General features: G+C 48.6%; 10 protein-coding genes across 10 annotated transcripts; 6 read left to right on the top strand and 4 right to left on the bottom strand.

Annotated features, from left to right (window-relative positions):
• Positions 1-1436: 1436 nt before the first annotated feature.
• BT62DRAFT_887929 (uncharacterized protein) lies at positions 1437-2126 on the top strand (the record flags this gene model as incomplete). Its single annotated transcript, XM_043182939.1, has 2 exons — positions 1437-1855; positions 1907-2126. 2 exons carry the CDS (start codon positions 1437-1439, stop codon positions 2124-2126), a joined length of 639 nt encoding a protein of 212 aa, XP_043042577.1.
• Positions 2127-2218: 92 nt separating this feature from the next.
• BT62DRAFT_944989 (ATP-dependent DNA helicase) lies at positions 2219-5488 on the bottom strand. Its single transcript, XM_043187929.1, has 16 exons — positions 5406-5488; positions 4982-5355; positions 4879-4931; positions 4709-4828; positions 4527-4651; positions 4404-4473; positions 4299-4353; positions 4112-4251; positions 3887-4059; positions 3686-3836; positions 3580-3632; positions 3525-3530; positions 3332-3473; positions 3221-3281; positions 2863-3172; positions 2219-2802 (listed from the first exon to the last, which is right to left on the bottom strand). Exons 1-16 carry the CDS (start codon positions 5448-5450, stop codon positions 2281-2283), a joined length of 2400 nt encoding a protein of 799 aa, XP_043042576.1. The 5' UTR covers positions 5451-5488; the 3' UTR covers positions 2219-2280.
• A 69-nt stretch (positions 5489-5557) lies between these two features.
• Positions 5558-8373, top strand: BT62DRAFT_1002624 (uncharacterized protein; the record flags this gene model as incomplete). Its single annotated transcript, XM_043176867.1, has 8 exons — positions 5558-5950; positions 6009-6673; positions 7061-7160; positions 7214-7399; positions 7463-7507; positions 7566-7661; positions 7712-8130; positions 8187-8373. The coding sequence occupies 8 exons, from the start codon at positions 5558-5560 to the stop codon at positions 8371-8373; spliced, it is 2091 nt and encodes a 696-aa protein (XP_043042575.1).
• Positions 8374-8671: 298 nt separating this feature from the next.
• On the top strand, positions 8672-10785 carry BT62DRAFT_963915 (kinase-like protein). Its single transcript, XM_043188708.1, has 8 exons — positions 8672-8916; positions 8963-9085; positions 9141-9237; positions 9289-9394; positions 9448-9784; positions 9834-9977; positions 10026-10162; positions 10212-10785. Exons 1-8 carry the CDS (start codon positions 8818-8820, stop codon positions 10435-10437), a joined length of 1269 nt encoding a protein of 422 aa, XP_043042574.1. The 5' UTR covers positions 8672-8817; the 3' UTR covers positions 10438-10785.
• A 166-nt stretch (positions 10786-10951) lies between these two features.
• On the top strand, positions 10952-15742 carry BT62DRAFT_944981 (uncharacterized protein). Its single transcript, XM_043187928.1, has 14 exons — positions 10952-11204; positions 11259-11356; positions 11411-11842; positions 11896-12481; positions 12534-12865; positions 12900-13104; positions 13157-13768; positions 13820-14580; positions 14632-14778; positions 14829-15089; positions 15137-15250; positions 15305-15432; positions 15484-15528; positions 15583-15742. The coding sequence occupies exons 1-14, from the start codon at positions 11045-11047 to the stop codon at positions 15620-15622; spliced, it is 3921 nt and encodes a 1306-aa protein (XP_043042573.1). The 5' UTR covers positions 10952-11044; the 3' UTR covers positions 15623-15742.
• On the top strand, positions 15727-16715 carry BT62DRAFT_1073604 (uncharacterized protein). The gene is made up of 4 exons (XM_043178951.1): positions 15727-15835; positions 15885-16001; positions 16055-16264; positions 16315-16715. The coding sequence occupies exons 1-4, from the start codon at positions 15775-15777 to the stop codon at positions 16650-16652; spliced, it is 726 nt and encodes a 241-aa protein (XP_043042572.1). The 5' UTR covers positions 15727-15774; the 3' UTR covers positions 16653-16715.
• BT62DRAFT_888589 (WD40 repeat-like protein) lies at positions 16658-18012 on the bottom strand (the record flags this gene model as incomplete). Its single annotated transcript, XM_043182965.1, has 7 exons — positions 16658-16901; positions 16951-17176; positions 17227-17347; positions 17397-17510; positions 17567-17671; positions 17723-17868; positions 17919-18012. The coding sequence occupies 7 exons, from the start codon at positions 18010-18012 to the stop codon at positions 16658-16660; spliced, it is 1050 nt and encodes a 349-aa protein (XP_043042571.1).
• A 187-nt stretch (positions 18013-18199) lies between these two features.
• Positions 18200-22320, bottom strand: BT62DRAFT_660620 (hypothetical protein). Its single transcript, XM_043181798.1, has 5 exons — positions 21932-22320; positions 20991-21883; positions 20513-20935; positions 19601-20459; positions 18200-19552 (listed from the first exon to the last, which is right to left on the bottom strand). The coding sequence occupies exons 2-5, from the start codon at positions 21867-21869 to the stop codon at positions 18321-18323; spliced, it is 3393 nt and encodes a 1130-aa protein (XP_043042570.1). The 5' UTR covers positions 21870-21883; positions 21932-22320; the 3' UTR covers positions 18200-18320.
• BT62DRAFT_979141 (RNI-like protein) lies at positions 22286-23802 on the bottom strand (the record flags this gene model as incomplete). Its single annotated transcript, XM_043189414.1, has 4 exons — positions 22286-22447; positions 22499-22785; positions 22844-23274; positions 23330-23802. The coding sequence occupies 4 exons, from the start codon at positions 23800-23802 to the stop codon at positions 22286-22288; spliced, it is 1353 nt and encodes a 450-aa protein (XP_043042569.1).
• Positions 23803-23994: 192 nt separating this feature from the next.
• BT62DRAFT_1002618 (uncharacterized protein) lies at positions 23995-24323 on the top strand (the record flags this gene model as incomplete). The annotated part of the gene is made up of 2 exons (XM_043176866.1): positions 23995-24176; positions 24263-24323. The coding sequence occupies 2 exons, from the start codon at positions 23995-23997 to the stop codon at positions 24321-24323; spliced, it is 243 nt and encodes an 80-aa protein (XP_043042568.1).
• Between the last annotated feature and the right edge of the window lie 334 nt (positions 24324-24657).

The following is a 24657-nucleotide window of genomic DNA, read 5'->3' as shown; positions in this document are numbered from 1 at the left end:
GACCTGTCCAGATGACACAGTCGGAGTACACGTCCACGGATAATGCGGACAGCTACAGATTGTCCTTTCAGGCTGCTCCCGGTCTTGCTGGTACGTCACGAAGTCTATGTGCACTTGGCGCAGCTACGTTACCACAAATGGATCTTCCAGCCCCCAACACGCAACGTTCCATTCCATTACCCTCAGCTCTCGATAACCCCCCTTTACAAAATGTCGTCGCCTCGGCCTCTATGTCCTATAATGCTGCATTCAGGAGAAACACGGCATTTATGCCCTATTATTTTCCCGATGCGGTAGTTTCGGACGACCCACAGCAGCAAAACATAAGCCCCCAAAACTCCATTGAACTTCCTCGTCCGGCTGTACCACCTGGTCTTGCGCATCCAGAGACGGCTGGACGTCAGAGTCCAGATTCAGAGATGAGCTCCAATCCCCAAAGTCGAAACGGCATCCCAGATCTCCACGAAGGTTCTTCGGGTGATGACCTTTCTGGGATACCAATATTATCCTATAACGAAACTGTTTCGCCGCCTGCGGCACATGCGACCGGCGTGGATGTGCCATGCAATGGTAGCGCCACCTACAGTTCACAGAAGGTGGAGGTGCTGGGGCAGAAGCGCACGTATGCAGCTGTTGCAGCATCAGGCATGCCAGAGTCCTCAAAAGTAGCGACGTCTTTCCCTCAGCCTGACAATCCGGATAATTTATCTTCTCAATCCCCACCGTATAACTTACGGCCAACGTCGTCCTTACATACAAACGTAGGCATTCAGCGAACATTATCTGTGCGTGCGGCTGAAACAACTGCCCCCCCTCCCCACCGGTCGACTACATCTGTTCCCAACATGGCTCTTCCGCCCACAATTGCTCCAGGGGGTACTTCCCAATCGTCAGCTCTCCATATCAGTACGGTTGATACAAATATTTTATCACACGAACAGCGCCGTTCTCCACGAGAGGAGACAACGCGGACACCTAGCCGAACCGAAGGACCATTTCGTCCTACCCAGGATCCTCCAGCACAGCCAGGGCGTGCACCGGGTTTACCAGATTTACCTCGACCCTCGAATGATCGACGTTCATCTTCAGAGACCCGCCACCCGACGCAGGGCTCAGGACATATGGAGCAAGTCTCCCAGGTGTCCACTGAGCCCAAGAACGGTAGTGTAGGAACGTCCGCCGCAGTCGCAAGGCCCTCATACCCGACTTCATGGCAAATTGACCGCGATCGTCCTCGTCGAGGGTCTGTCTCTCTGGCACCAGCTATTCAGCTGGTGAATGGGGTGCCTCAAACTATCCCGGTCACTTCTTCGCGGATTGAAACTGAGCGGAGTCGTCCCCGTCGTGATTCCTTAAGCTTTTCTCACCGTGCTGTATCGAAGGAAGTCTCTCCTCATCAGAGCATTCCTGCAGTCGTTCCTTCTAAGACGCCAAACATGCCTTCAAGATCTATTAGCCCCAGCCTAGACCCACAACAGCCGCAAGCCGCCTCCAGTCGCTCAAGGAATGATGCCTCAGGATCTTCACATTCGCCCACTGGATGTGTCTCATCTACTAAGGATCCTTCTTCGACGCAGCGTTCATTACCGAAACCACCCAGGCGTTATTCGGAAGGTGAAGATCCAGCTCCTGATCCATCATCCTTAGGCTCTCCAAGAGACCGAAAAGATTCTGGTGCTTCAGTATTTCGAAGACGTTCAGATGGTGATCAGGTACCTTCTCACGCGGTCTTCAATCCTATCAGGTTGTCCTCAAACGCTGGTGCCTCACGGTCGGTACGTTGGAATCAGAACCTTATATGCCCCTCCCCGATCTGGCCTGAACAGCGTCGGAAGGGATGGTTTAATCGACGAGGGTATGTTTCATGTTTCTCCCTTGTTAGTCTTCACTCTGACCTTTGCCCCAGGGATCAACTGTGGACGAATACTGGCACGTACAAAGCGCCCGAACCTGGTGACGAGTTCCCCCTTGATCTGGACGGATATCCGGAGCCTGGTCAGGGCTGGATGAATGAAGATGGTGTGCGTATTGACGTGATGCATCGTCTCGTTCCTAAGGCACCCCTTCGGTCGGCTCTCAAGCCAAACACACGAAGCCAGCTTTCGCAGTCAGCAATGAGTCTCTGAATATACCTTGTAATGATAACACTCTCTCTTTCATTTAATAAAGACCGCTGGACAGCAAACGCGGTGGTCAATTGGTCTATACCCATTCCCTTATGTTCATCTTATACAACTAGTAAGTACATATTATATTATATACGGTTACATATATCAACCATTAGTCTGAATCTGATATTTCTATGATGGGGGTACCACCAGAGTCCCGTCCCCTTCCACCTCCATTAGGTGCACTATTAAATATTGTTCTAGGTCTCTTTCGAGGTAATCTGTCTCCACGAAGACTAGCCATCCACTCGTTTGAGTCATCCTCCTCGTCCTCCGTTATCCGGTTCGACGACCGTTTCCTCGGGTCTTTCGGTACCTCATCCTCACGATCCGAGACATACAAATCGTCCTCATCGCTATCTACGTCTTCTATGTCATCATGTTGCTTTGCTTTCCCTTTCCTAGGCCCACTCCCACTCTCTTGATGCTTTCTGGCTTGTCGCGTCCTCAGTGGGAAGGCGCATCGTATAGTCAGACCCGAAAGGTTGTTCTTCACCCTCTCACCCGGTAGAGACGTGAGTCGTCCGGCCATGACTCCTTTTTCAACATAGGCAGTGGTTTTGTGTGCATTTGGGACAAACTTGGGCTTCAGGTATCGTTCCGACCACAAGTGAATCAACAGTAACTCAATATCCTGGACGTTGTTTCAGTCAATAATATTGCTTGAATTAACATAAAGAAATCAATCACGCACATCCTTGTGAAGGGCTACAGGACCATCACAGATCTTCTCTAACTGGTGTTCTGGCCGCTTCATCTTCGGTTTCGATGGATCCCAGGCTTTGGTCTTGGCAATGGTTGCTATGCTCCGAGCAGTGTGTTTGTTTTTGGTATCGCATATGGTTGCGACGAGTTTTGTCAACTGCCAAGCTTCGTAAGTTACGTCCCGGACCAGGCTGTTTCCCTCTCGAAGACAATTGTCGCAATGACCACACCGATCGAGTGCTCCAGTTTCTTCGGTTGCCCAATCACTGATGGATAAATCGGAGGTATGAGAAAAGTACCTAAAAGGATTGGTTCAGATTGCACATACTGACAATCAGAACACTTACTTGGCAAATTGCAGCTTTCGACACTCTGAAGTATTCTGACTGAAAAGGACCATGGGCATCACTGCAATAGAAATAGTTAGTGAGGAACATAGAATGATCGTAAAGACCTACATTTTTCAGAGCTGTCCTTGTCCCCCATGGTCATCGCAGCAATATCCCATGCATCTTGCGGACGGTAGTACAGGACACAGTCAGCATCTTTACCGTCGCGCCCGGCGCGTCCTGATTCTTGGTAGAACCCATCAAGAGATTTCTACTGAACATTTAGAGGGATGTGGTACAGAATGCATGAAATATCACAAACCGAAATCTATAGAACAATCAGCATGTACATCGAGTGAGAATAATTGAATTCGCACCGAATGATGAAGTACAAACCTTACATCGCCTTTATCGATACCCAGTCCAAAGGCTTCAAGACATCAACGTTAGACTCAATCTCAAAACAGAATGAGTCTCACTAACCTATTGTGGCACAGACAACTTTAATGTTGCCTTTCCTCCATTGTACGTGCAGGTTTTCTTTCTCGACATCCTTCTTTTCTGCGTGGTACACTCCGGTCCGTATCTTCCTCTCGCTCTGTTCGTACAGCTTCTGGGCAACGATTTCGGCATCCTATAAACGTTGTCGAGACAGGAGAATTGCCACAAATGGGCGCAACTTACGTTTCGCGTTAGACAGTATACAATTCCGCTATCATGAGGATGGTATTCCAATATATAATCGGTCATGAGCTTAATCATATTCTTCATATTTGAGTCCTTAGGGAACGCCTTGTAGTGTAGATTTTTTCTGTATAACGGGGCCGAGAAGTAGGTGGTACCCCGAAGGTCAGCGCCTAAGTATTAAACTTCAACGAATTGTACTTCCTAAATATCAGGGAGACTCACTATTTCCATCGCATATCTCCGGCAACTGAAGAATGCTTCGCAAATCCTGAAGAACTCTAGGAGGACATGTAGCAGAGAGGGCTAATATCGGTACACGAGGGAATAGTTCCCTTAGAATACGGAGTTGTTTGTAGTCTGGGCTACACAATGTAAACACAAGGTAAAACGTATGCGTCGTCGAACGGACCGAAAATCATGGCCAAGCTGTGAGACGCAGTGGGCCTCGTCTATTACTATTCGCGCTATGACAACATTATCGTCGGAATACTGTGATGACGGCGGGATTACCTACATAATTTCTTATTCTCCGCCAATTTGGTCATCAGCAACTTGAACGGGTTACTTCTCGCTATTTTCTCTGGCTGTGTAATCTTGTAAGACGACATAGGCGGTGAAGAAGGTGGAACTAGCGAACTGTCACATAAACAAGTCGAATTTCCTGCTCAGGCTTCAGCTTTCCGGCAATCAGGTCATATAGATTACGCGTAATTGCTTTCTGTTCCTCTTTGGATGTGGATCCAGTGAACTTGACGGCATTGACTGAAGATAGGAGTATGAGGATGACTCGGAAGATACCAGTTGGAATGATTTACGAACTGCCGGCGTCTTGCAAATGCATTATTTGATCGCTGATGAGCGAAATTAAAGGGGAGATGACCAGGGTACAGCCTCGATGTAGCAGTGCCGGTAATTGGTATGTTAGTGATTTACCACCGCCTAGCACAACTTGGAGTAAGAATATAATAGAATTACAGAGGAAGCCAAACCTGTTGGCATGACGCAGACGATATCCCGACCATCCATGTTCGCATTACAAACTCTGTGACATCTGTAAGAGCAGGACAAACGGTCCAAAGGGAAAGGACACACCCAAGCTGGCATAGTCGGAAGTTGTTGATTTTGAACACATTTCTCATGGTCGACCTGAGCGAATTCGACCACTCAAACGATTCGTGGCCGTAATCTATACCACCCTTAGCCTTGCCTTTGCCCTTCTGATTCCCCACTCCGATTAATGCATTCAGCTCTGCCACAAATTTACACAAATCTTGTTTGCGTGTTTCCCGTAGTATCTGTAGGGTCTTGATCTGGTCGTCGTATTTCGTGAGTTCTGCTTCGATTTGACTTATCTCTTCTTCGATACGATGTCGTTCTCTCCTGATATGGTTGTTTCGAGACATCGCCACGTCCGACGGTCCTGCCGCGTCGAGTTCCCTTCGCGACTGGGCCAAGATTTCATCAATCTGAAAAGACCTATAGTGGTTATTTTGCGAGAAGATGCGACTTTACTTACAGCAGGGTCATCAGACGCCAAAAAATCGCCAGAATCCAGTGGCATACGCGTAAAAGTGTATGGTGGAGGGCAAGAAGAAAAACAGTGACACATTGAAGTTGGCTGAGAGGCTATTAACAAACAACAGATTTGTTTCTTCCTTACCACTAACTATGCCATTCGGAGAAATTGTCTGTGGCTCTCCAGGGTCTGGAAAATCAACATACTGCTACGGAAAGCACCAATTGTTCACTGCTCTCAGCCGACCAATATCTATTGTCAATCTCGACCCAGCCAATGACAATATTCCATACCCATGCGCAATCGATATCTCCTCCCTCATTACTCTGCGGGATGTGATGAATGAATATCAACTGGGCCCCAACGGTGGCATGCTCTATTGTATGGAATATCTCGAAGCCAACTATGACTGGCTAGAGGACCGACTGAAGGAGCTTGGAAAAGATGCTTATGTGCTTTTCGACCTCCCAGGTCAGGTAGAGTTGAGTACGAATCACGAGAGCGTGAAGAGAATTATAGAATGGCTGACCAAGGGTGGGTTTCGGGTATGCTTGTCTTTTTGCTGCTGTTTTTTTTTTTTACAGAAAACGTGATATTAAACAGTTGGCGGCCATTCACCTATGTGACGCTCACTATATAACGGACGCATCGAAATACGTTTCGGTCCTCCTTCTATCTTTGCGTGCGATGCTTCATCTCGAACTCCCGCACGTGAATGTGCTTTCGAAAATTGATTTGATATCCCAATACGGTGATCTGGGTGAGTCATGCTGCGAACCCGGATTGCTTGCTTATGCTAGTGAAGATTTCAATCTGTCATTTTACACTGAGGTGCAAGACCTCTCGTATCTATCCAATGCGCTAGAGGCTTCATCTCCCCGACGCTATGCAGCACTCAACATGGCCCTCGTATCACTGATTGAAGACTATAATCTCGTCGGTTTTGAGACCTTAGCTGTAGAGGACAAGACGTCTATGACGCACCTCTCGCGCACCATTGACCGCGTTACCGGGTATGTTTTTGTGCCCCCGGTTGACTCGCCAATGCCTCCCGATGTCGTCCCAGACCAACATGGTCTCCCGTCGTCTACTCGACCGAACACATATGCCCTCTTCTCGAGTGCTATAAACTCAGCTGGTGGGTACGATGTGAAGGATGTTCAGGAGCGATGGATCGATGCCAAAGAAGAGTGGGACGAATGGGAGAGGGCCATGTGGAAGAAAGAAGGCGAGGCAGCGAGGGCCACGAATCCAGCGACAGGTACCAAGTAGTACACCTGGTCCGAGTACGAGTCTAGCATGATTTCCCATACCAGTAGATAGCGCTGCTTTGCTGCTGGAATTGATGATAGCACATTAGTCAGTCCAGAATTTGTTCCCATGTCACCATAGTAGGTTATCATGATGGTAGCCTCTACATGCGTCATTGTCAAGGGAGATACTTGGCAAGTCCACGAGTTATTGGAGTACCCAAGAGTCGGAGCACACATGTAAATATTATGAACAACATCCTGCAAAAATCATCACAAAGAGTAGCATGCTAGTATTGGATCTGTCGATAGGAAACCACTGGCATAGAATTGGTCGATCAGTGAGCCACGTGGTCCCTACTGAATCCTTGCAATCACCGTAAAACCCTTGCACATGTCCCTCAGGCTTAGAACACGAGCACAAGCCAGGGAGGCATCATCCAAGATTAAAGTTGAAAACATCGACGAGTCATCGAGCGAACTTGAAGATACCGATGATATTGAGGTGTGTGGCCCGCACATTACCAGTACTGAGTCTTTGTCTGAAGATGCATCTAGTGTCATGTAAATGCCTTGAAGCGAAGTCTCGAGAAGTACCGTAGAAAACTGAAGAAGCTGGTACGAATGAACCAGGATTTGCAGGGCCAGGTCGAACGACTACAATCTTGCGTGAATGGACAACCGAAGAAACCACGCGGCCGTTTCACAGGATTGGATTCTCAAATTAAGCAGTTGGAGGAAAAAGTCAGTTTCTTAGAACGGGTGAGCCCGGAATATATGTGCAAATAACTCCAATTCGACCTAAAGCATGCTCGCAAGGGACGTAGGAAGGACAAGCAAAAGATCTCTGCGGTACGGGTAAATAAACATGGTGCATTTTCAAGCTCTCTTAATCTGCTTTACTACGAAGCTTAGGGCACGGGAAGCAAAGGCTGAAGCCAAAGATCTCCTCAATGATTCGGACAGCGGAAGCAGATCTGGTGATTCCCCTCACAAAATGAGAAAAGTATTACCTATAGCTCTTCATGCCTCTTTGTGATCTGACGGAACTCTTAGCTTTTAAGGAGACACAATGATATCATGCTGGTTACCCCCCTCCCTACCGATGCAGAAGGTAAAGCCGAGGATTGCCCTATCTGCATGGAGGTATTTGTCGCGAACAAATGTTCTAGGCGCGTCGATTCATGCCTCGACGTTTTACTTCTGCTAAGTGCTGAGTTTAGTCTACCCTGTGAACATGTCATCTGTAATGCCTGCTTGCCAGGGATCTCAAAGGGTGTAGATGAAACCCTTCAATGTCCGCAATGTCGACGCGTTTGCCCGCGAGACGATGTCGAAATCGTTTATATGACAGAGACCGAACGATGGGATCGACTCCTAGAAGTTGCACAGGCATGGGGTGCTATGGACAAGTGTGGGGAAGAAGAAACGAGTGAGGAGGAAGCACAAGAAGACTTCATCAACGATAGAACAAGGTTGCTATACGAACTGTTGTTCCTTTCTGGAATTCTACTGACCTCCGTGTGAATAGTTCTGTGTCGTCACCCTTAAACGATGCGAATACAACAGAAGAAGAAGATGATATGATCAGTAAGAATGGTGAACACTCGGACGAAGGTGCAAACCCGTCATCTTACGCTCAATCCCCGTTGAAGGTCAAAAGAGAGCGACTGGCGCACCTGGCTGAAGAACGCCGCAAGAAAAGGCGGCTGTCTTGAGTAACAGTTAACTCGCCTTGTCTTCATGCATATCTTCATGTTCTCCTGGAGCGGATACATTAGTCCCACGATCGATCGCCTATTAGTGTCAAGGATGAATATCTTTCCAGTGAGCGGGCTAGAATTGGGCGAGGACGCTGTGATATGCAGTTTTTTCTTTTTTTTTTTTTTACTTCCGCTATGTATCGCCGTATTTTTAAAATTATTTTGTTTGTAAGAGAAAGACATTTTGGGACAAAGGATGAGGGGGTTGTGGGCGCGTTCAAAAGCGGAAGAAGTGGGGGGTTTACAGGGGTTAGCCGGTTACCGCTCAGTCACCGGACGCCATTGATTTCAAAAACAAAGTATACCCTAAGGAGATTCTAGGTGTTCCTTATACTTCAAGTCCTGATTATTAGCCCACATTCTTCACTCGTTGGCCTCTGTCTCTTTCCCCGTTATGCGATGGGCTGCTGTTTCTCCGAGCCAATCGACTTCGACGGCGAGGTTAATCTTTATCACTTCGACCTCCACCGTGCAGTCGGGAGAGGTGCATTTGGCAAGGTACGGCGTGTTCTTTTACGTTCTCGGCTTCTCTTAGGTGGCACAGGTCCGTGTTGTGGAGCACAAGAAGACGAAAGTCGTGTATGCGCTCAAGTACATCGAGAAGAGCCAGTGTATAAGGCAGAGAGCAGTGGCCAATGTCATTCAGGAACGCCGGCTACTGGAGGAGGTTGGCATGAATGATTTGCGTCGAGCAACCCTTGTGCTAAGAGTGACCCTCCCAGATCGATCATGCATTCGTCGTCAACCTACGCTATGCTTTCCAGGACGACGAGAATTGCTTCTTTGTTCTTGACCTTATGCTCGGAGGGGACCTGCGATGTATGTCTATATGTACCGCTTCTGGGACCCCTTCACTGACGGCGATTTCAGTTCATTTGGAAAGAAAGGGTCGGATGGAGGAGAATGTGGTCAAGTTTTGGATAGCCGAGCTATCGTCTGGACTAGAGTATCTTCATCGTCAACGGATAATCCACCGGTACGTTTTCCTCACATTCGCCACTTGTATACGTGTGCCTATCTCTTTCGCAGCGACATAAAACCAGACAATATCCTGCTAGACGTGCATGGTCATGCCCATCTCACAGATTTCAATGTCGCCATACACTACTCGGATCGCCGGCTTCACACTAGCGTTGCTGGGAGTATGGCCTACATGGCCCCTCAAGTTATAGGCAAAAAGGGATATTCATGGGAGATAGACTGGTGGAGTCTTGGAATCACGGCTTACGAACTCCTGTTCAACAAGCGGCCGTTCGATGGGAAAACTGCGGACACAATGAGGCATTCGATACTAAGAGACACATTGAGGTTCCCAGAAAACGCGCATAACGTCTGTAGTCAGGCTGGGATACAAGCACTCAAAGGGGTGCGTTAACTACTTGAATTCTGTTTCATTTGTTCTAATAGGCTGTTAGTTTATCGAACGAGACGTAACGGCGCGTCTCGGATGCAGAAAGAGTGGATTAGGGATGGAGGATATCCAGCAACATCCTTGGTTCGCCAGCATCGACTGGGATGTTCTGGAGGAGAGAAGCCTGAAACCTCCGTTCGTTCCTGACGTGAGTATTTTTCGCTACCGTTATATGTAGCGTTTAACAGGTTGATAGATGAAACACGCAAACTTTGATGTATCACACGAACTGGATGAGTTTTTGATGGTTGAGAAACCCCTGACGCATACTAAACGCAGGGCGAATGCCGACTTGGACAAGTTGAAACCAGAGCTACGACAGCTAGAAGAGCAGTGAGTATCAGTATTCTTCTAGGAGCGCATCTGTAACTTTTTGATCCAGGTTCACCGTTTATGACTTTACCAAGTCAAAACGAAAGTCTTATTATCCTGATAATCAACCTGTGACGACCTTCGCTACTGCATCTGGTGTATCTGAAGACCGGACATTATCCCAGTCTCAGACAGGGTCAGTCGTCGGTCCGACCGCCACTATTGCAGAGCGGTCCAGAGCAGGCACCCCTACGAGCGATTCGTTTGTCCCTCCACTCCCAGTCGAAGTCCACTAAACCATCATCCGCCGCATTGTCCAAGACTAGCCATTAACGACATTCCCCCACGACGCTTCCTTCACCTCATGACACTGGACGCTATTTTTATTGACCATAATCCAATTTACAGCAGCTAATGCACTACAACATCTTCCTTCAAGAACACTTTCGCAATTTGATTTTTTGAGGCTGTCGACCTCGCGGGTTCGGGTTGACCAGCCGCCCCCGTCATGGGCTGTAGCCGATTTGAGTAGGGTTTATTCTGGAACGTTTGTTCCACTGTACCATATTTCATCTTCATATTCTTCTTGTCATGCTCGATGCTGTGCTTTCAATTCAACGCGGAATCACTACCTATGTGGGGACCATTAAGCAGATAATGCGTATGAATGTTGACACTGACTAGTGTGCGTGCCATTGGAGCGGGCGGCTTCAAAGCGGTCCCGGATACGGGCCATTCAGGGGCGATGCCTTCCCGATGTAGATATGTGACCGTATGTTGCCTATCACGTGAGCGCGGTCTGTTGAACGATTCTGAATTTCGGATGCCTTCTTTCCCTCTCTACTGACCGACCCTCGCACTGCACAAGTCTGCTGCACGTCCCACTGATTTTTAAATGCTCTAATGGCACTCAGCACATCACCTCGCAAGGTGATTCCCCTTGCCACTGGCGATGAAGCAAGGTATCGACAGGAATCTGTTGGCCCCGGGCTATCAACAAAGCGCGTATTTTTCTGTGGAGTGGTCGTCGAAGGCTCAGAAAGCGGAAAGAGATTGCCCGAAGGTGTGTCCAACCAGTTCATTTTGCTCTTATGCCAATAGATTGTTGCTGTCGTAGAAATACAAGAACTAGTCTTATCGTTGGGGGACCTGCTCGAAACAAATTCTAATGCGAGCATTTTATCATCGGAGGGAGACGGACAGGTAAATGACTCGGTGCGTAGCTACTCCAACTACACGTCCTCCCCGCGCCACTGATGCTCGTCGTAGAACGGTATGTCCCGGAAACGTGCGCTCACGGACTCGTCGGCTCTGTCTGCTGTTATCAGCGAACTGGTTTCCACTGAGAAGTCTTATGTTAGGCGCCTTCAGATACTCAAGAATGACTACGCCGACCCACTGCGGAACTTTGCAAAGAGCAAGAGTACTGCCATCCTTCCTGCCTATGAAGCCAAGACACTCTTTGGCAACATCGATAACCTTCTCCCCGTTAATGAAGCCTTCCTTACGGACCTCGAGAAGATGATGGCACCGAATGGGCCCAAAACTGTTGGCGGTGTCGGCGATGTGGCACTCCGCCATTTTAAGCAACTTAGAGGCTTTGAACAGTACAAGCAATATTACGTGAAAAGGGAAGATGCACAGATAATATTCGAGAGAGAGGTTTCAAGAAGATCTTCACCCTTTGCGGCTTACATTGACGTGCGTTGTTATGATTTGTCTCGCCTCCCCCGATCTAAAGAAATGCATCTCAGCGAATAAAATACCAGTCAGCCGACACGAAAAATCGCGTCGGACTACGAGAACTTCTTATGGACCCCGTCCAACGGATACCTAGATATACGCTGATGTTTCGCATCATGGTCAAGCATATGTCGCCTAGTGACCCGCAGCGAGCGAAACTCATAGAAGCTGACGAGATCGCGAGCAAGATCGCTTTGGCTGAAACTGACGAACAAACAAAGCGCGCGTCGATATTCTATTGTTTGAGCTCGAATATCCACGAATTCCCACCTGATTTGTTCTCTAACTCTCGCCGCTTTATCGATTGCATAGATGTCGAGGATGTCATTTCGGACGCGCCCGGCTCATCATCAGTATCTGTTGCTAACTCATCGGCAGTGTCCTTGCATTGTTCTCTCATTTTGTTCGATGACAAATTGCTAATAGTCAAGCGGCCCGGTAACGGAGAGAAAGGATGTCGTGTACTGGCAGGTTTAGATGACTTGGATAAGGTCACCAAAGCAAGTGGAATGGGCAATGGGAGAAGGAAGAATGCTATGACTTGTAAAGGCGTTGTTGATATTACTGAAGTTGCTGTGGCCGATGTTGGAGGCGCTGGTGGGCTTCTGTTTCATATATTTTCATATATTTCTACTTATGGTCCGCCTAGATTTTCATTTATACCTGGAAAGTCCTCCCCAAGATCAAAGTGGCCGCTGGTCCAACCGTCCGCTTCGTTGTTTGTCTGTGGTACACCCACCATCCTCTGTGAACTTTGAACCATCATCCACAGAAAATGACAAGATTCGCTTCTTAGAAAATTTGTGGAACGCCCAAGCCAAGTACCGGGCTAAGGCCGGACAATCTGTGGTACTTCGTTCCGATGAGGTTGAGGTTGATTCGAAGAGTTCGAAATCCACGATGGCCAGAACATATTACAACGTGTATCAACGGAAAGCCTTCCTCCAAGAGTTAAAGAAGGCAAGCCTTCGACTGCTCTCCGTTTTCACACATTTACCAAACACTTAAATTATAGACGAAGATTGTTGTTCATATCGACGCTCTTGGATCTGCCGATAAGCTTCCCTTCGGCATCGGCGGTCCACCGTTTGCCGTCATACGGTTACAACCTCTTGCTGGTGGTGTCTGTCGATACAAGGTTACTTCAAGCGACCCTTCTGATCAGGGAGAAGAGGACATTGTTCAGACTGCGCGTGTTCCCAATCGTATAGTTCTTACGAGTTTGTTGGTTTCGTTTATTATCCTGCGCCGTCTGACTGATGAGTTTTCTAGTACACCAATATGGCCTGTTCGAATTCCGCTCCGGGAGGAACTCACGGCCCTCGACACCTACTGCACGTTCTAAAGCGTCTATCTTCGGCCTAGATGCTATCTCTCGTAATCTCTTCAATTCCCGACCAGCTTCGTCTGTTGGAGACTTTTTAGCAGGTTCAATTAACAGCCATAGACGTTCTAAATCGGCCACCAGCCGTTCATCGACATACACCCACACTACGACGACAGGCGACGATAGTATAGGAAGATTTTCACAGCGATCCACCACGACGCTGGCCACTTCCGTAGATGAAGATTCCTTCCTTTCAAGATCATCTCCCAAGCGTTCTATCAAGAGAGGAATGTCTCCAGCTAGCTCTGTAGAGCGGGGTTCTAGCAGGAGCCTGTCAAGAGCTTCTTCATCTCGGTCGACGTCGAGAGAAGGTGACTCTGATTATAGTGACCTTGAGGACGAAGACACCTCCTTGATGGACAATATTCGTCACTTCGACGCCTCAGAGCGCAATTTGGTGTTGCAGCTAAGACTGGCTAGAAAGAACAGCAAGAACCAGAATGAGAGGCAGGCTGTGGTGCCTCTGATTACACCCTCAGAAGGAGCTATCTATGAAGGTTAGTTGCACTTGTCTCAAGAAAGGGCTTCGGTGACTTAGTCTCTCTCAGAAGAATCGCCTCATCCTGTACGACCACCCTCGCGTGCCTCAACTTCGAGAAGTTCAAATGCAACCTCCAGAGATTCCAACAGCCAATGCACGGTGACAGGGTACAACACCGAAAATCTTCGCCAGTCGCGATCTCTTCATGTTTCTGAAAGTCGCCCTATGGGACCTAGAAGCCCATCCCCGTTACCTCCTAAGAGCCGCCCTCCCTCTCCCACCTTAACTAGAGAAATCGATTCTGAGTCTGACTCGTCTCGTCCTTCGACTCCTGCCCGTTCCACGGGAATTCCCCGTAGTAAGCGCCAACCATTTTATCCAACAGGAAACGCCGACGCAACTCCGAGACCGCATAGTAGCCAAACCACTGTGGTTGAACCACTCTCCATTAAGAAGAAGCCCCTCGCCCGTTCGGCTACTAATGCTACAACGACAACGACATACTCCACGCGCTCCGCGTATACAGCGACGCGCTCGGCAACGCAGTCGGACTCTGGTCACTCAAGTCATTCAGATCAGTCAAGGCCCTCCACTAGCCCAAGTACATCGTCAAACCACTCCAGCCACCCAAGAAACGAAACGAATACGACACCTGTTGCACCGACACGCAAGACCCACGGATCTCCATTGTCTAGGTCTCATGCACGGAGGACATCCCCTAGACGAACCGCTACTCAAATTCGTGCCTCAACACCTGCTATGTCTGATGGTCCGCAAGACGTCGACATAGACGAGGTTCTTCAAATATCCTGTGTGACGAAGGAAGACGTGAGCCATTTCTCTCTCTCAAGAAACAGTCCCATTGTAACATGGTATCAGCTCGAATCCGCTCATCGGGCGGTCAAGCGGATCAAACTTGAAGTTGAGAATCTGCGTTCTGCGATGATCAAACGCGATGGAGAGACGATCTCAAGGCCTTCATCACCCGTGAAAGGGTTTTCTACACCTCAACGTCCTCCTGCATTGGTAAACCGGAGTTTGGCCTTGCTTGACTAGGACTGACATAATTTCCCTAGACAAAGGCAGCCCAGGAACGTTTAAACGAGATGCGTACGTTGATAGGTCAACGCACTGGTGACAATACACCGGTAAATCGTGCTCGAAACCCTGTCTTCGATACGCCTTTCCGCTCCGTCACTCCCGGAGCTGATAATAACCTTAATTTCAATACTTTGGATTCGCTAATATCAGATGCCGAGGGAAGTCTTTCCCGAGGAATCTCCAACTATGAAAACTTGAAGGCATCCCTTGACAAGGTGCCTTCTATACTAGCGGAGGTCGGTCACTCCTGCTATCCGATAGCCAGTCATTGACACCAGTCCAGAAAACCAGGGAACTTGAAAAGTCCAAGGTTGAAGTGCAGAATACGAGGCGGCAGTGTGAGGTTATGAAGAGTTTGTTGGACGACGCTACAGCCGAAAGGGAGATCCTCTACGAGGTAACGTCGGCATTATCTCTAGAGGGAAGACGACTTGCACTCATCTGCAAACAGGCTTTCAATGAAGAGTTAGATGGTATGTTTAATGATGTCAACCTTCCTGAAGAAGAAGCTTGGATAGCTATGTCGATCGATCTACGGAAAACGAAGGAGGCCAGAAATACCATGTCAAAGGAGAATTCGTACGTAGTATCATCTGCTCTACCTGAATGAGCTGCCTCATAGGACATCAGGCATCTCAAAAGACAATTGGCTGAGGCAGAATTGAAGCAAGAAGAGTAAGCACTTGTAGTTGTTGTTTTTCACGAGGGGGGGCATTGACTCGGTTACAGATGGGCGACCTTGTTGCGTAGTCACGGTCTTCTACCATAACTTCTTTTTGACTTTGAGTTTTACATGAGACATATGAGCCTATTTACTTAGTTTTCTACCTGGTCCGGTGTTTGTAATATTATTTCATTACTGTTTAGGGTTAGGGCTAATCGGGCCGGCCGTCGGATAATTTTTTGCTGTTCATCAGCTTCATGAGCAGTTCAAATTGGAAGGCGGGTTGGCAGACCGTTATACAAGGAACGGCCATTACATGTGAGTGTTATTCTACGACATAGGGACCTGGCTTTAACGAACGGAATAGCTACCACTTGCGCGTTCATAACAGGCGTCTACGGTATCCTCAACAGGTTTCCTAACTATGCAGAGCTTTCAGCGGCTGCTGCGATAAACAGTGGGGCTACTGCAGCGACATTTTTCAGCACGTATCATAAACACGTCGTGGATTACTGGTGCTGAACTTTTTGTCTGTAGGTCTACGCGAATATGTGATAAGCCCTGTTCTCGTCAGGACGATTCCAGGAGTTCAGTATGCTAGGCGACGGCGTGATGCTGGTATTTCCAAGCTTCCCACCGACGGAGATATGTCAGAGAATGTATCATGGACAGAGATGCGGTCTAGCAAGCTCCTTGACACTGGCATCAGTGGAGCTATTACTGGCGGGTTCCTTCGCGGAATAACTGGCGAGCACAAGGCACCATCTTTCAAGGCATCTACTGACCGACTTATTTAGCAGGAAGATACGCTGTTGTATCTGGAGGTATAACAGCTGGTATCGCCTCTATTCTGGTCCAACTAGGTTATAACGAACTTCGAGTGACACGGCTTAAATACGTGTCTCAACAATCCAGTCGGCCTGCAGATCCTGGACCAACGCAGAACCGATGGGCAGATCGACGCGCGACTGTCATGTCGTGGTTCGGATTATCGAAGTACTCGGACGAAGAATTTTTGGAGTCGATGAAGGCTCAAAGATTGCAGTATCTGGCAAGGATTGGTGAACTTGAGCGACAACTGGAAAGAGAGCGAGCGGAGCAGAAACTAGATAGTAGTGCATCTTCAAAAACATAGACTGTTCACGGTGTAATAACGTCCTTTCGCCATATCTCTATAATACCTTTCCCATCTCTACATATCCCTCCCAGGACTAATTTTTTGTCATCAACGACTAGTGCATTGACCTTGGCTAGACATTTCGCTTGTTGCTGCCAGACAGGTAAAACATGTTCTTCTCCTTGCTTGCGGTCATGATTCAAGCGAAGCTCTGTTATGTTGCCCAATAAGGTTGAAAATATGAGTGTATTGGAGTTACAAAACGCGCTGTTATTTGTGAATCAGATGCTGCAGAACAAAGATCCAGGTAACGTACATGGTGACAATGGGTCCATTAGCCAGCTTGTGCAAGGACGCCCTCTCGGAATCTAAACCATTCCATTTCCGGGTTTTCTTTCCCTTGGACGGAAGCCTCACTCCACCACGCCCAAGCCAGATGTGGCCATCGGCAGTTCCTGCTGCGATAACACCAGCATCTGAAAGTGCCGTGCAAAGTATGAAAGGCGGGGAAAACGACATTGACCCGTTTGTTGGTTGTAATGCTTGGTAAAGCGTAATTATATGGAGACAGTCGAAGGGAGGAAGTACACACAGATGTCATGCCTAGATAGAACACTCTCCTGCGTGTAATCAAAGTGGATAAGGGCCTTGTCATATCCACCGCTCACGAGCTCCCGAGGTCGGTCCGGGATGAACTTGACACATCCACATACCTACATACGGTTCAGCAAAATTTTGGTGACCAACTGAAATTCTGCCCACGTTGTCGTGTTTTGTCTTCATGATGGAAACGCTTTTGCTGCCCAGTTCTATTACTCCTACCAGACCGTTATCCGTGCAAAAGGCAAGCCGACTCTTGCTGGCATCCAGGCTGATCTGACTGACTTTCTTAGACGAAAACGCCGCCAGGTCACAAGAGAACAGATTCTTACTTCGTTCAGTACATCATCCCCGTCCGGCGAACATATGTCAACCGATGCCAGGGAATCAGAGGGCGTCAGGACCATTGCTGGACTGTCCATTTGGAACAGATAGACCTAAATAAAATCATTCGTCTCATCGTAGTAAAAAGTCGACCTTGTACGCACCCCCCTCCCACAGGCAATCCAGGCATCTCGCAAATCCGAGCCCGGGCGCTTCACACATGCAATTGAAGAGACCTCTGAGCCCAAACTTCGGACCGCCTTAAGCACCTTGAAAGTAGAGAGGTCGTAGACGCGAAGAGTCCCGTCGTCTGCATCGATTCGTTAGCCGTGGGACCACAGTAGTATGGATAGCATTTACCACAGCCAGCAAAGATGTGACCCGAATGTCCGAATGTCAATGAAGACACATGCGCAGACGTCTGCAGCGTTCTGACAGGAAAGTAGCCGGTCATGATTGTCGGCTGCAGCACATCGATGTTCGTGTCGAAGGCACATATTATCAAGCCAAACGACTTAAAAAATATGAAATGCTAAAGCATTGCCAGTAATTATACAAATAATGAAACCATTATGCGGTACCTATACAAAGTGAACGAATGGAGGAAGCGAAAGTGTATGTATAAACATAAAGAACAAATAAAGGTCGATATATGGTATCAGATGTCAGGATAACGGTACAATGTGTTAGGTCGTATCTAAGCGATAAAAATTACATCCATCGGAGGTCCAGGAGTGCATTATCGTATTTTTTGGAAAATAATCATATAGGCGTCCCAGCCACGATCGGTGACTGAGTTAATCTCAGTTCGTCTCCAAAGCTAAGGTCGGGAAGTGTAGGAGATTCCTCTTTGGTTTTCGACGACTCCAGAAATATATCTTCTGGCGCGCTGCACGAACGATGGTGGAAAGATCCCTTCAGCCAGCGCTTGAACATACCAGGATTCGAAGGGCGTTTATTATCATTAGCGGGTGATTTTGATATTGTTAAACTGGGCGACGACGATCGTGGATGAAAGAAAGTGCTGACGAGGGAATTTGGGCGAGCACTACACGGCCGGTGGCCTGTGTCGGAAGCAGTGACAGGAGAAGCTTCTTCTGTGGGGCTACTGCGTTCTGAATGCGGAAAAGAAGTGGTAGTCGAGGGCGATTGCGTGAAGGGAGATGGTGACCGTTCAGATCGTTCAGAATTAGGCAGGAAAAATATACAATCGCCATCCATATTAACAGAAATAATGCTCCGTTCCTTTGGGCGCTTTTTGTTCGTCAAAGATTGCGCACGAGAGTTGGAAGATTTCTTGTCAGGAGGCTGGAAAACCTCAGAACTGTCGATGGTACTCTTCCCCCTTCGCACCCTCACATTCTCATGCTTCTTCAACCTACTCTTCATGCTCAAACCTGAGCTATTACGTGGTAAACCGGGCCGAGCGATATTAGGAGCTTGGAATAATTCCTCTTCACGACTGGTTGCAAGAAATCTCGCCGTGAGACAAAGTTCAGATACAACGTCACGAAGCCAATGATCAACCTGCAATCTTGCCGAAGGCGATGAGCGTCGGATGACGATAATATCTGGCTCGGAAGAAGACATGGGAGTAAATATGGCTCTGACGGACGCGGTCGACGACCTGCGAGTGCGGGCTATGGTCTCGGCCTTATTGGTATAGGGCTGTGAAGGATGGGGATCTTGGGCCAGTGTGTCTAGAAGTGTTGCCGTGAGTTCAGGTTGGTTCAGATTCTTCTCGATGTCCGGAGTCGATTGAATGGTCGGCAGAGCGTGAATAGTCTCGTAGGGTCCATCCAAGGCGGAGGGCACAATCTCGCCTTTTCCATCGAACTGTAGGCTTGACGTTGGCTCGTTGATCCAGCTGGAAGATGGATGAGAAAGAGACTCTCGTATTGACGACATCCACGTTTCCTTCTCCTTCTGACATGCAGCAGCCAATTCGAATCGGTGACCCTTACAAATCAGTCTGAACGAGCACGGGAGAAGAGCTACTGGGGAATTAAAAAATAACAAATCTTCACAACTGAAGGACCAACCATCTTCGGTGACATCCTCGACATCGAAATCCGTAAGGCGAAACCAATGTCTGGGCTCGTAGACCTTTCCTTTGATGACCTTGACCAAAATCAGATAGCCCCCAAGGTATAGAAAGGCACCAAGATATTTAGCGTTGATATTAGAGATACTTGTGTACGACCTGGAATGCATGACGTCTAATGAACCAGCGAGGAGGCAGACACCAAGTGAAGACAAGAAATTGGGCGTTAAGAACTGGGGAGTGGCATCAACAGAAGATGTTTGAGTAGAGGATGGCACAGGCATTGCTCTAGATATCCTAGCGACAATAAGATACGACTGCAACTCAACATCGTGTCTATGACGAGCCTCGTCGACCCTAGTGGCTACAGATCTCATGGCCTGAGCTGCACTTTCCACTATAACATCGAAATCAGCATGTCCAACAGGCTGTGGGAGCGATAGGGCATGGAAGGCCTTTCCGGGTTTCAATTGATCGAGTAAGAGAGGGTAACGACATATTCTTTGCACCGGCATGATCAAATAGTCGAGGAAGGTTAGCCGCTTTTTGTCCCTCCGAAGATCTTGCACATGTTCTCGTGTGGTCCCAGATCTTGAAACCAAAGTGCGAACACCATCAAGTGACGAAGCCGAAGTTCGTCGTCTCTTGAGCGTCATTTCAACTGGAGTATGTGGGACGGGATCACTATCGATAGGCATGATAGGCGAATCTGTCCCAACTAAGTCGGCGATGAGTACTGAACATCGCTGCTCGTATCCTTCCCATTCATGGGGGTATTGTTGCTGTGCCCTACGCACGATGTCTATCGCCTCGGGATGCCCAGCGCAGAAGACTTCGTACAAGTTAAAACTTAAGGCCTGCCATTTAAAGTTAGGTTAAAACTGATCAAAAAAATATCGGTGGGGCTTACCTCGGTCGCAAACTTGGCCGAGACAAATGATATACAGGCCTCCAGATTATCGATGCGACCATCTCTGACGCCCAGGCGCTTGTCAAGCTTATCCACCTCCTCCACAGGGAACCCAAGTGGAACCAATGCTGCGCGAATCTCCTCCACAAAGATTTCGTGGAACTGAAGGACTTCTTCCGCGTTCCGCGTCAGCAATTCAATATCACTGTTCGTGAAAAGACACCGAGACTGGGCCTTATTGTCCTTGAGCGTAATCGCAGTCAAAGGTTGCAGACTCTGCGGATCAGGTAGAGAAGCACTGAGGGGGGTAGGCAGGTGGGTATTCGAGCTGGAGCGCGACGCAGAAGTAAAAGACGATGTTCGACCGAATGCCGAAGTTAACAGTGTTCGGCACGTCATTGTGGATAAGTTGCGAAGATATATCTGCGATACAACGCGTTAGCCATGTGGTGGCGAAGGTAAGAACGAGAAAACGAACCGTCACCAATACTCTCAGATCCATCAAATATCGTACCTCTGTTGACAGCAGCTCTGTTAAGACATAGTATTTCCTGACTTGGTCTTTCTGATTCTCTGTCTGCCAAAGCCCGTACTGTTGATCGCTTGAATTAGCTTCGGGGCTAGTTTCTTCCACTTCCTCGCCAAAGCCATTATCCTCAAGGTCACTGCTGACTTGATGTGCGATGTCAAAGACAGGATGAAGCCGGAAACGCGTATCACGCTCGGGCGCAGCGGTGCGCGTATTCGCGGCTATGATTGCATCCACCTTTGTGGAGCGAGCAGTATGTCGCTGCGAGAATGAGGTGAATGTCGACCGTGGGTGTAGCGACATGAATGGAACGGAGGCACTCCGCTTTGGACCTTTGCCGTGTCGCGAGGCTGTTGCTGGGAAAGAGGCGGAAGAGGATATGGAAGGGCGACGCGTGACGCAAGTGACTGAACGTCTAAATAACTTTGGCGGGGGAGTCGGGGGTATGGATATCCATGTGGGTGGGGTAAATGCGAGCTTGAGTGAAGCTGGTGTCGACGGGGCAGTGATGAAACCGTTTGTTCCGCTTGACGACGAGCCAAAATCACGGACCGAGAAATCGTCAAAGTCCCGCGACGACATACTGGTCGTGGGCGTGCATACTGGCGAGGCGCTTATCGACGGCAGAGGAGGAAAACCACAGGTAGTTGGTCGTCGCGATTGCCGGTCCTTTGCTAGCACGACTGGTGATTGCGCTTCCTGGTCGAACAGGCGGTCGAAATCGGAATCTTGACGAATGGTGACTGAAAGGGGCCTATGAGGATTCAGGTGTCTGCGGTTGTAGTTGGGCGTCGATGAAGGGTCGATAGCCAGCGAGATGACCTCCATAGGGGGAAGTGGAACTGCTGCTGCCCGTATTAAATACCAGAATGGAATAGGACAGAGCGTACGTATGTATATATTGCCCTCGACGGCAGTTGCGGCCAGCTGTAGGAGACAAGGGATGGCGACGAATGGAACTGCGGTTGCTCAACGTCCGTGATGGCGACGCCCTTGCTTCGAGCAACAGCCTGCAAGGGCGAAGGACGGTGCTCGCTTTTGTTGAGCGTTAAGCAAGAGGAACGGACGACTGCATAGTTTTGCGGTCAACAAGGGGGGGGATATAAAAACAGAGAACGAATTTGAGACCAAACGCAAGCTAGGGGGTCAGACTGTTGCGGCTCAGCTTTTTATTACCAACCGAGCCAACACATTAGACAGTCACGGTACAAACTCTGTCTTTCGGCAAAACGTACACATATACTCTAATACAAATCCATCTTATCATCCGAGCGCGGTGTGAACGGTATATTCCTAGTTTCAGCTTCTCGCCGTCGCATTTCCTCCTTGTTCAGGAACCTTCTTAGGTTCCCCACGTTCATTCCATCGAATACAAGGAACGAGGCTTGTTGATCCGCATCATAACTCTACCATAACGGATCTGAGCCTTACATGAAAAGAAACAGAGCTAAACTGACCGCTGGCGGAGGATCAGAGAACCGACGTACGCCTCCTCTTTTAAAAGAAGGTATACCAGTCACCGTGAGATGCTGTAGGTGATCCAACTTTTTCAAAAGCAGATGCACCGCGTCGAGAGAAATCCGATCACAGTAGCACAGATGAAGCCGTTCTAGCGCAATAGCATGCTCTGCCAACGCAAAAATGCCGATATCTGTGAGCTTATGCACCCTAACGAGGCTCAGCCGGCGTAGGCTGCTAATGCCTGCCAGTTCAAAAACCGCCATGTCCGTGAGATTACGACAAACTGCACAAATGGCGGGCGCTTCAGTCAGATGCAAAAATTGCATGCTTACAAAACGTACAAGCTACATCGACACACCTCAAGTTGAAACACGATCGCGCCAGTTTGACGACTCCAGAATCGGTGATGTTGGAAACATGAGCGAGAATGAGCACATCCAGGTGTTCTCCCAACGAGCATATACATTCTAGTGCCCTGTCGGTAAGAGACACGCATCCCGACAAATTCAGGGTCTGGATTTTGGGGGCATGCCTTGCGATACCAGCAATCGCGTCATCGGTAATTTTGCACGAGGCAAGATCCAGGATACGAAGATTCTCAGCCGTATGCGATAAAATGAGCGGAGGGAGGACCTCTAGCCATGTAACCGGTCTGTGGGGCAGAGGCTTCTCGCCGTCTTGGTCGAAATCGGATTCTGAAAGGGAAAGTGAAGAAGGAAAGGCCTTATCGCTGAGCAGAGGACAGCGAGCTAACCGCAGCGTGCGTAGCTTCCTGTTGAGTAGCTCGATTTCAGGGCGTATGTGCAGCTAATCAAAAGATGACGTACCGTGAATAGGTCCATACATCTCTCACGGAGAGCGGAGATAGCAAAGCAAGGTCGCATAGCTCCAGCTCGATTAGGCGCGAGCACGATTTGGATATGGCAGAGATGGAAGGATCTGTGAGGGCCCTGACGCCATTAAGCATGACCCATTGCAGCGGTAGAGATTGGGAAAGTATATCCAAAATTCCGAGGTCTGTGACTTGTTGGCAGCCAGAAACATCGATGCCCATGAGGTTGATTGCGACCTTTGCGAGAGTGATGATGGTTCGGTCAGAAGTGTCACGTACGCCAGAGAGGACGGCGGTCTCGAGATGCGGACACGCTCCAACGACTTGGGCCAGTTCGTCGTCAGTGATGTCGAGGCCGGTTTTTCGCTGGAGGACTAGATGTCTGACACGACGATACTCGTCCTTTGAAGGAAGACGGTCTGTTATCCTTATCATATCCTCGTGGAATGGTGAAGTGCCCTTGTACATCGTGGCTCCACGTTAAACTTGGAGTTGGAAGAAATATCGTTAGCTGAACATGTAGTACAAATTTGAAGACGTACAAGGGCCGCGTAAATTTTACGCGCCGACTACTTAAATAAAATTAACTTTGTAGTCACGGCGGTTGTGTTGGTCGGATGACGAGATCAGCTTACTCGGGGCCGCAGCTATTAAACAACCATGTCGTCCACCACGTCGACCTCATCGACGCCCACGGCGCGGCCTCTCCAACATTCACTACCACAGCCTGCCGACAGCGCTAAACGACACATTCCCGTCACTCCCGCTCTTCTTCGGTCAATATTTGCATCGTCTCGGACACCCAACGAGGAACGGTCAATTTCTCGTATCGCATTTTTCCGGTAAGCTATTCACTATGTTTCGTTGGATTGTCATCATGGCTTCAAAACAGATTTACGGGCTTTATATTAAGCTGCATGTGTATTAGCTTGGCGGCCGCACGAGGACGGGGAATCAAGAGCAGCACGGCACTGTTGGGTGTCGTTTGACGAGCCAGCTCGTCTCAGACCAAGACGCGACGGCGGGCGCGATCGTTGTGGTGTCGGAAAGACATGTTTCAAACTTGAAATTTCAAGTACTAGCCGCTGTCTCTTTTTCCATTGATTTGAATCCTCAAAGATGATAAACACCCGCAGTACCTCTGGGCGTAGAAGGTGAGCCCAGTTTTTGACAATGTTATTCTTTTCCACGTCTAATGACGTGTCCATAGCGGATAGGTCATAATCGAAAAGGGCTGTTGGATATTCGGTTTAGAATCTTTGAGAGTGACTGATGTTGAACGCATACTGTATATTCCTTGGGCTCTGCTCCGAGTCGTCGTCG

Source organism: Guyanagaster necrorhizus, assembly GCF_019112545.1.
Source record: "Guyanagaster necrorhizus MCA 3950 unplaced genomic scaffold BT62scaffold_6, whole genome shotgun sequence".
In the NCBI taxonomy this organism is placed as follows: domain Eukaryota; kingdom Fungi; phylum Basidiomycota; class Agaricomycetes; order Agaricales; family Physalacriaceae; genus Guyanagaster; species Guyanagaster necrorhizus.
The sequence above is the reverse complement of the archived record's forward strand: the minus strand, read 5'-3'. Positions and strand labels throughout refer to the sequence as shown.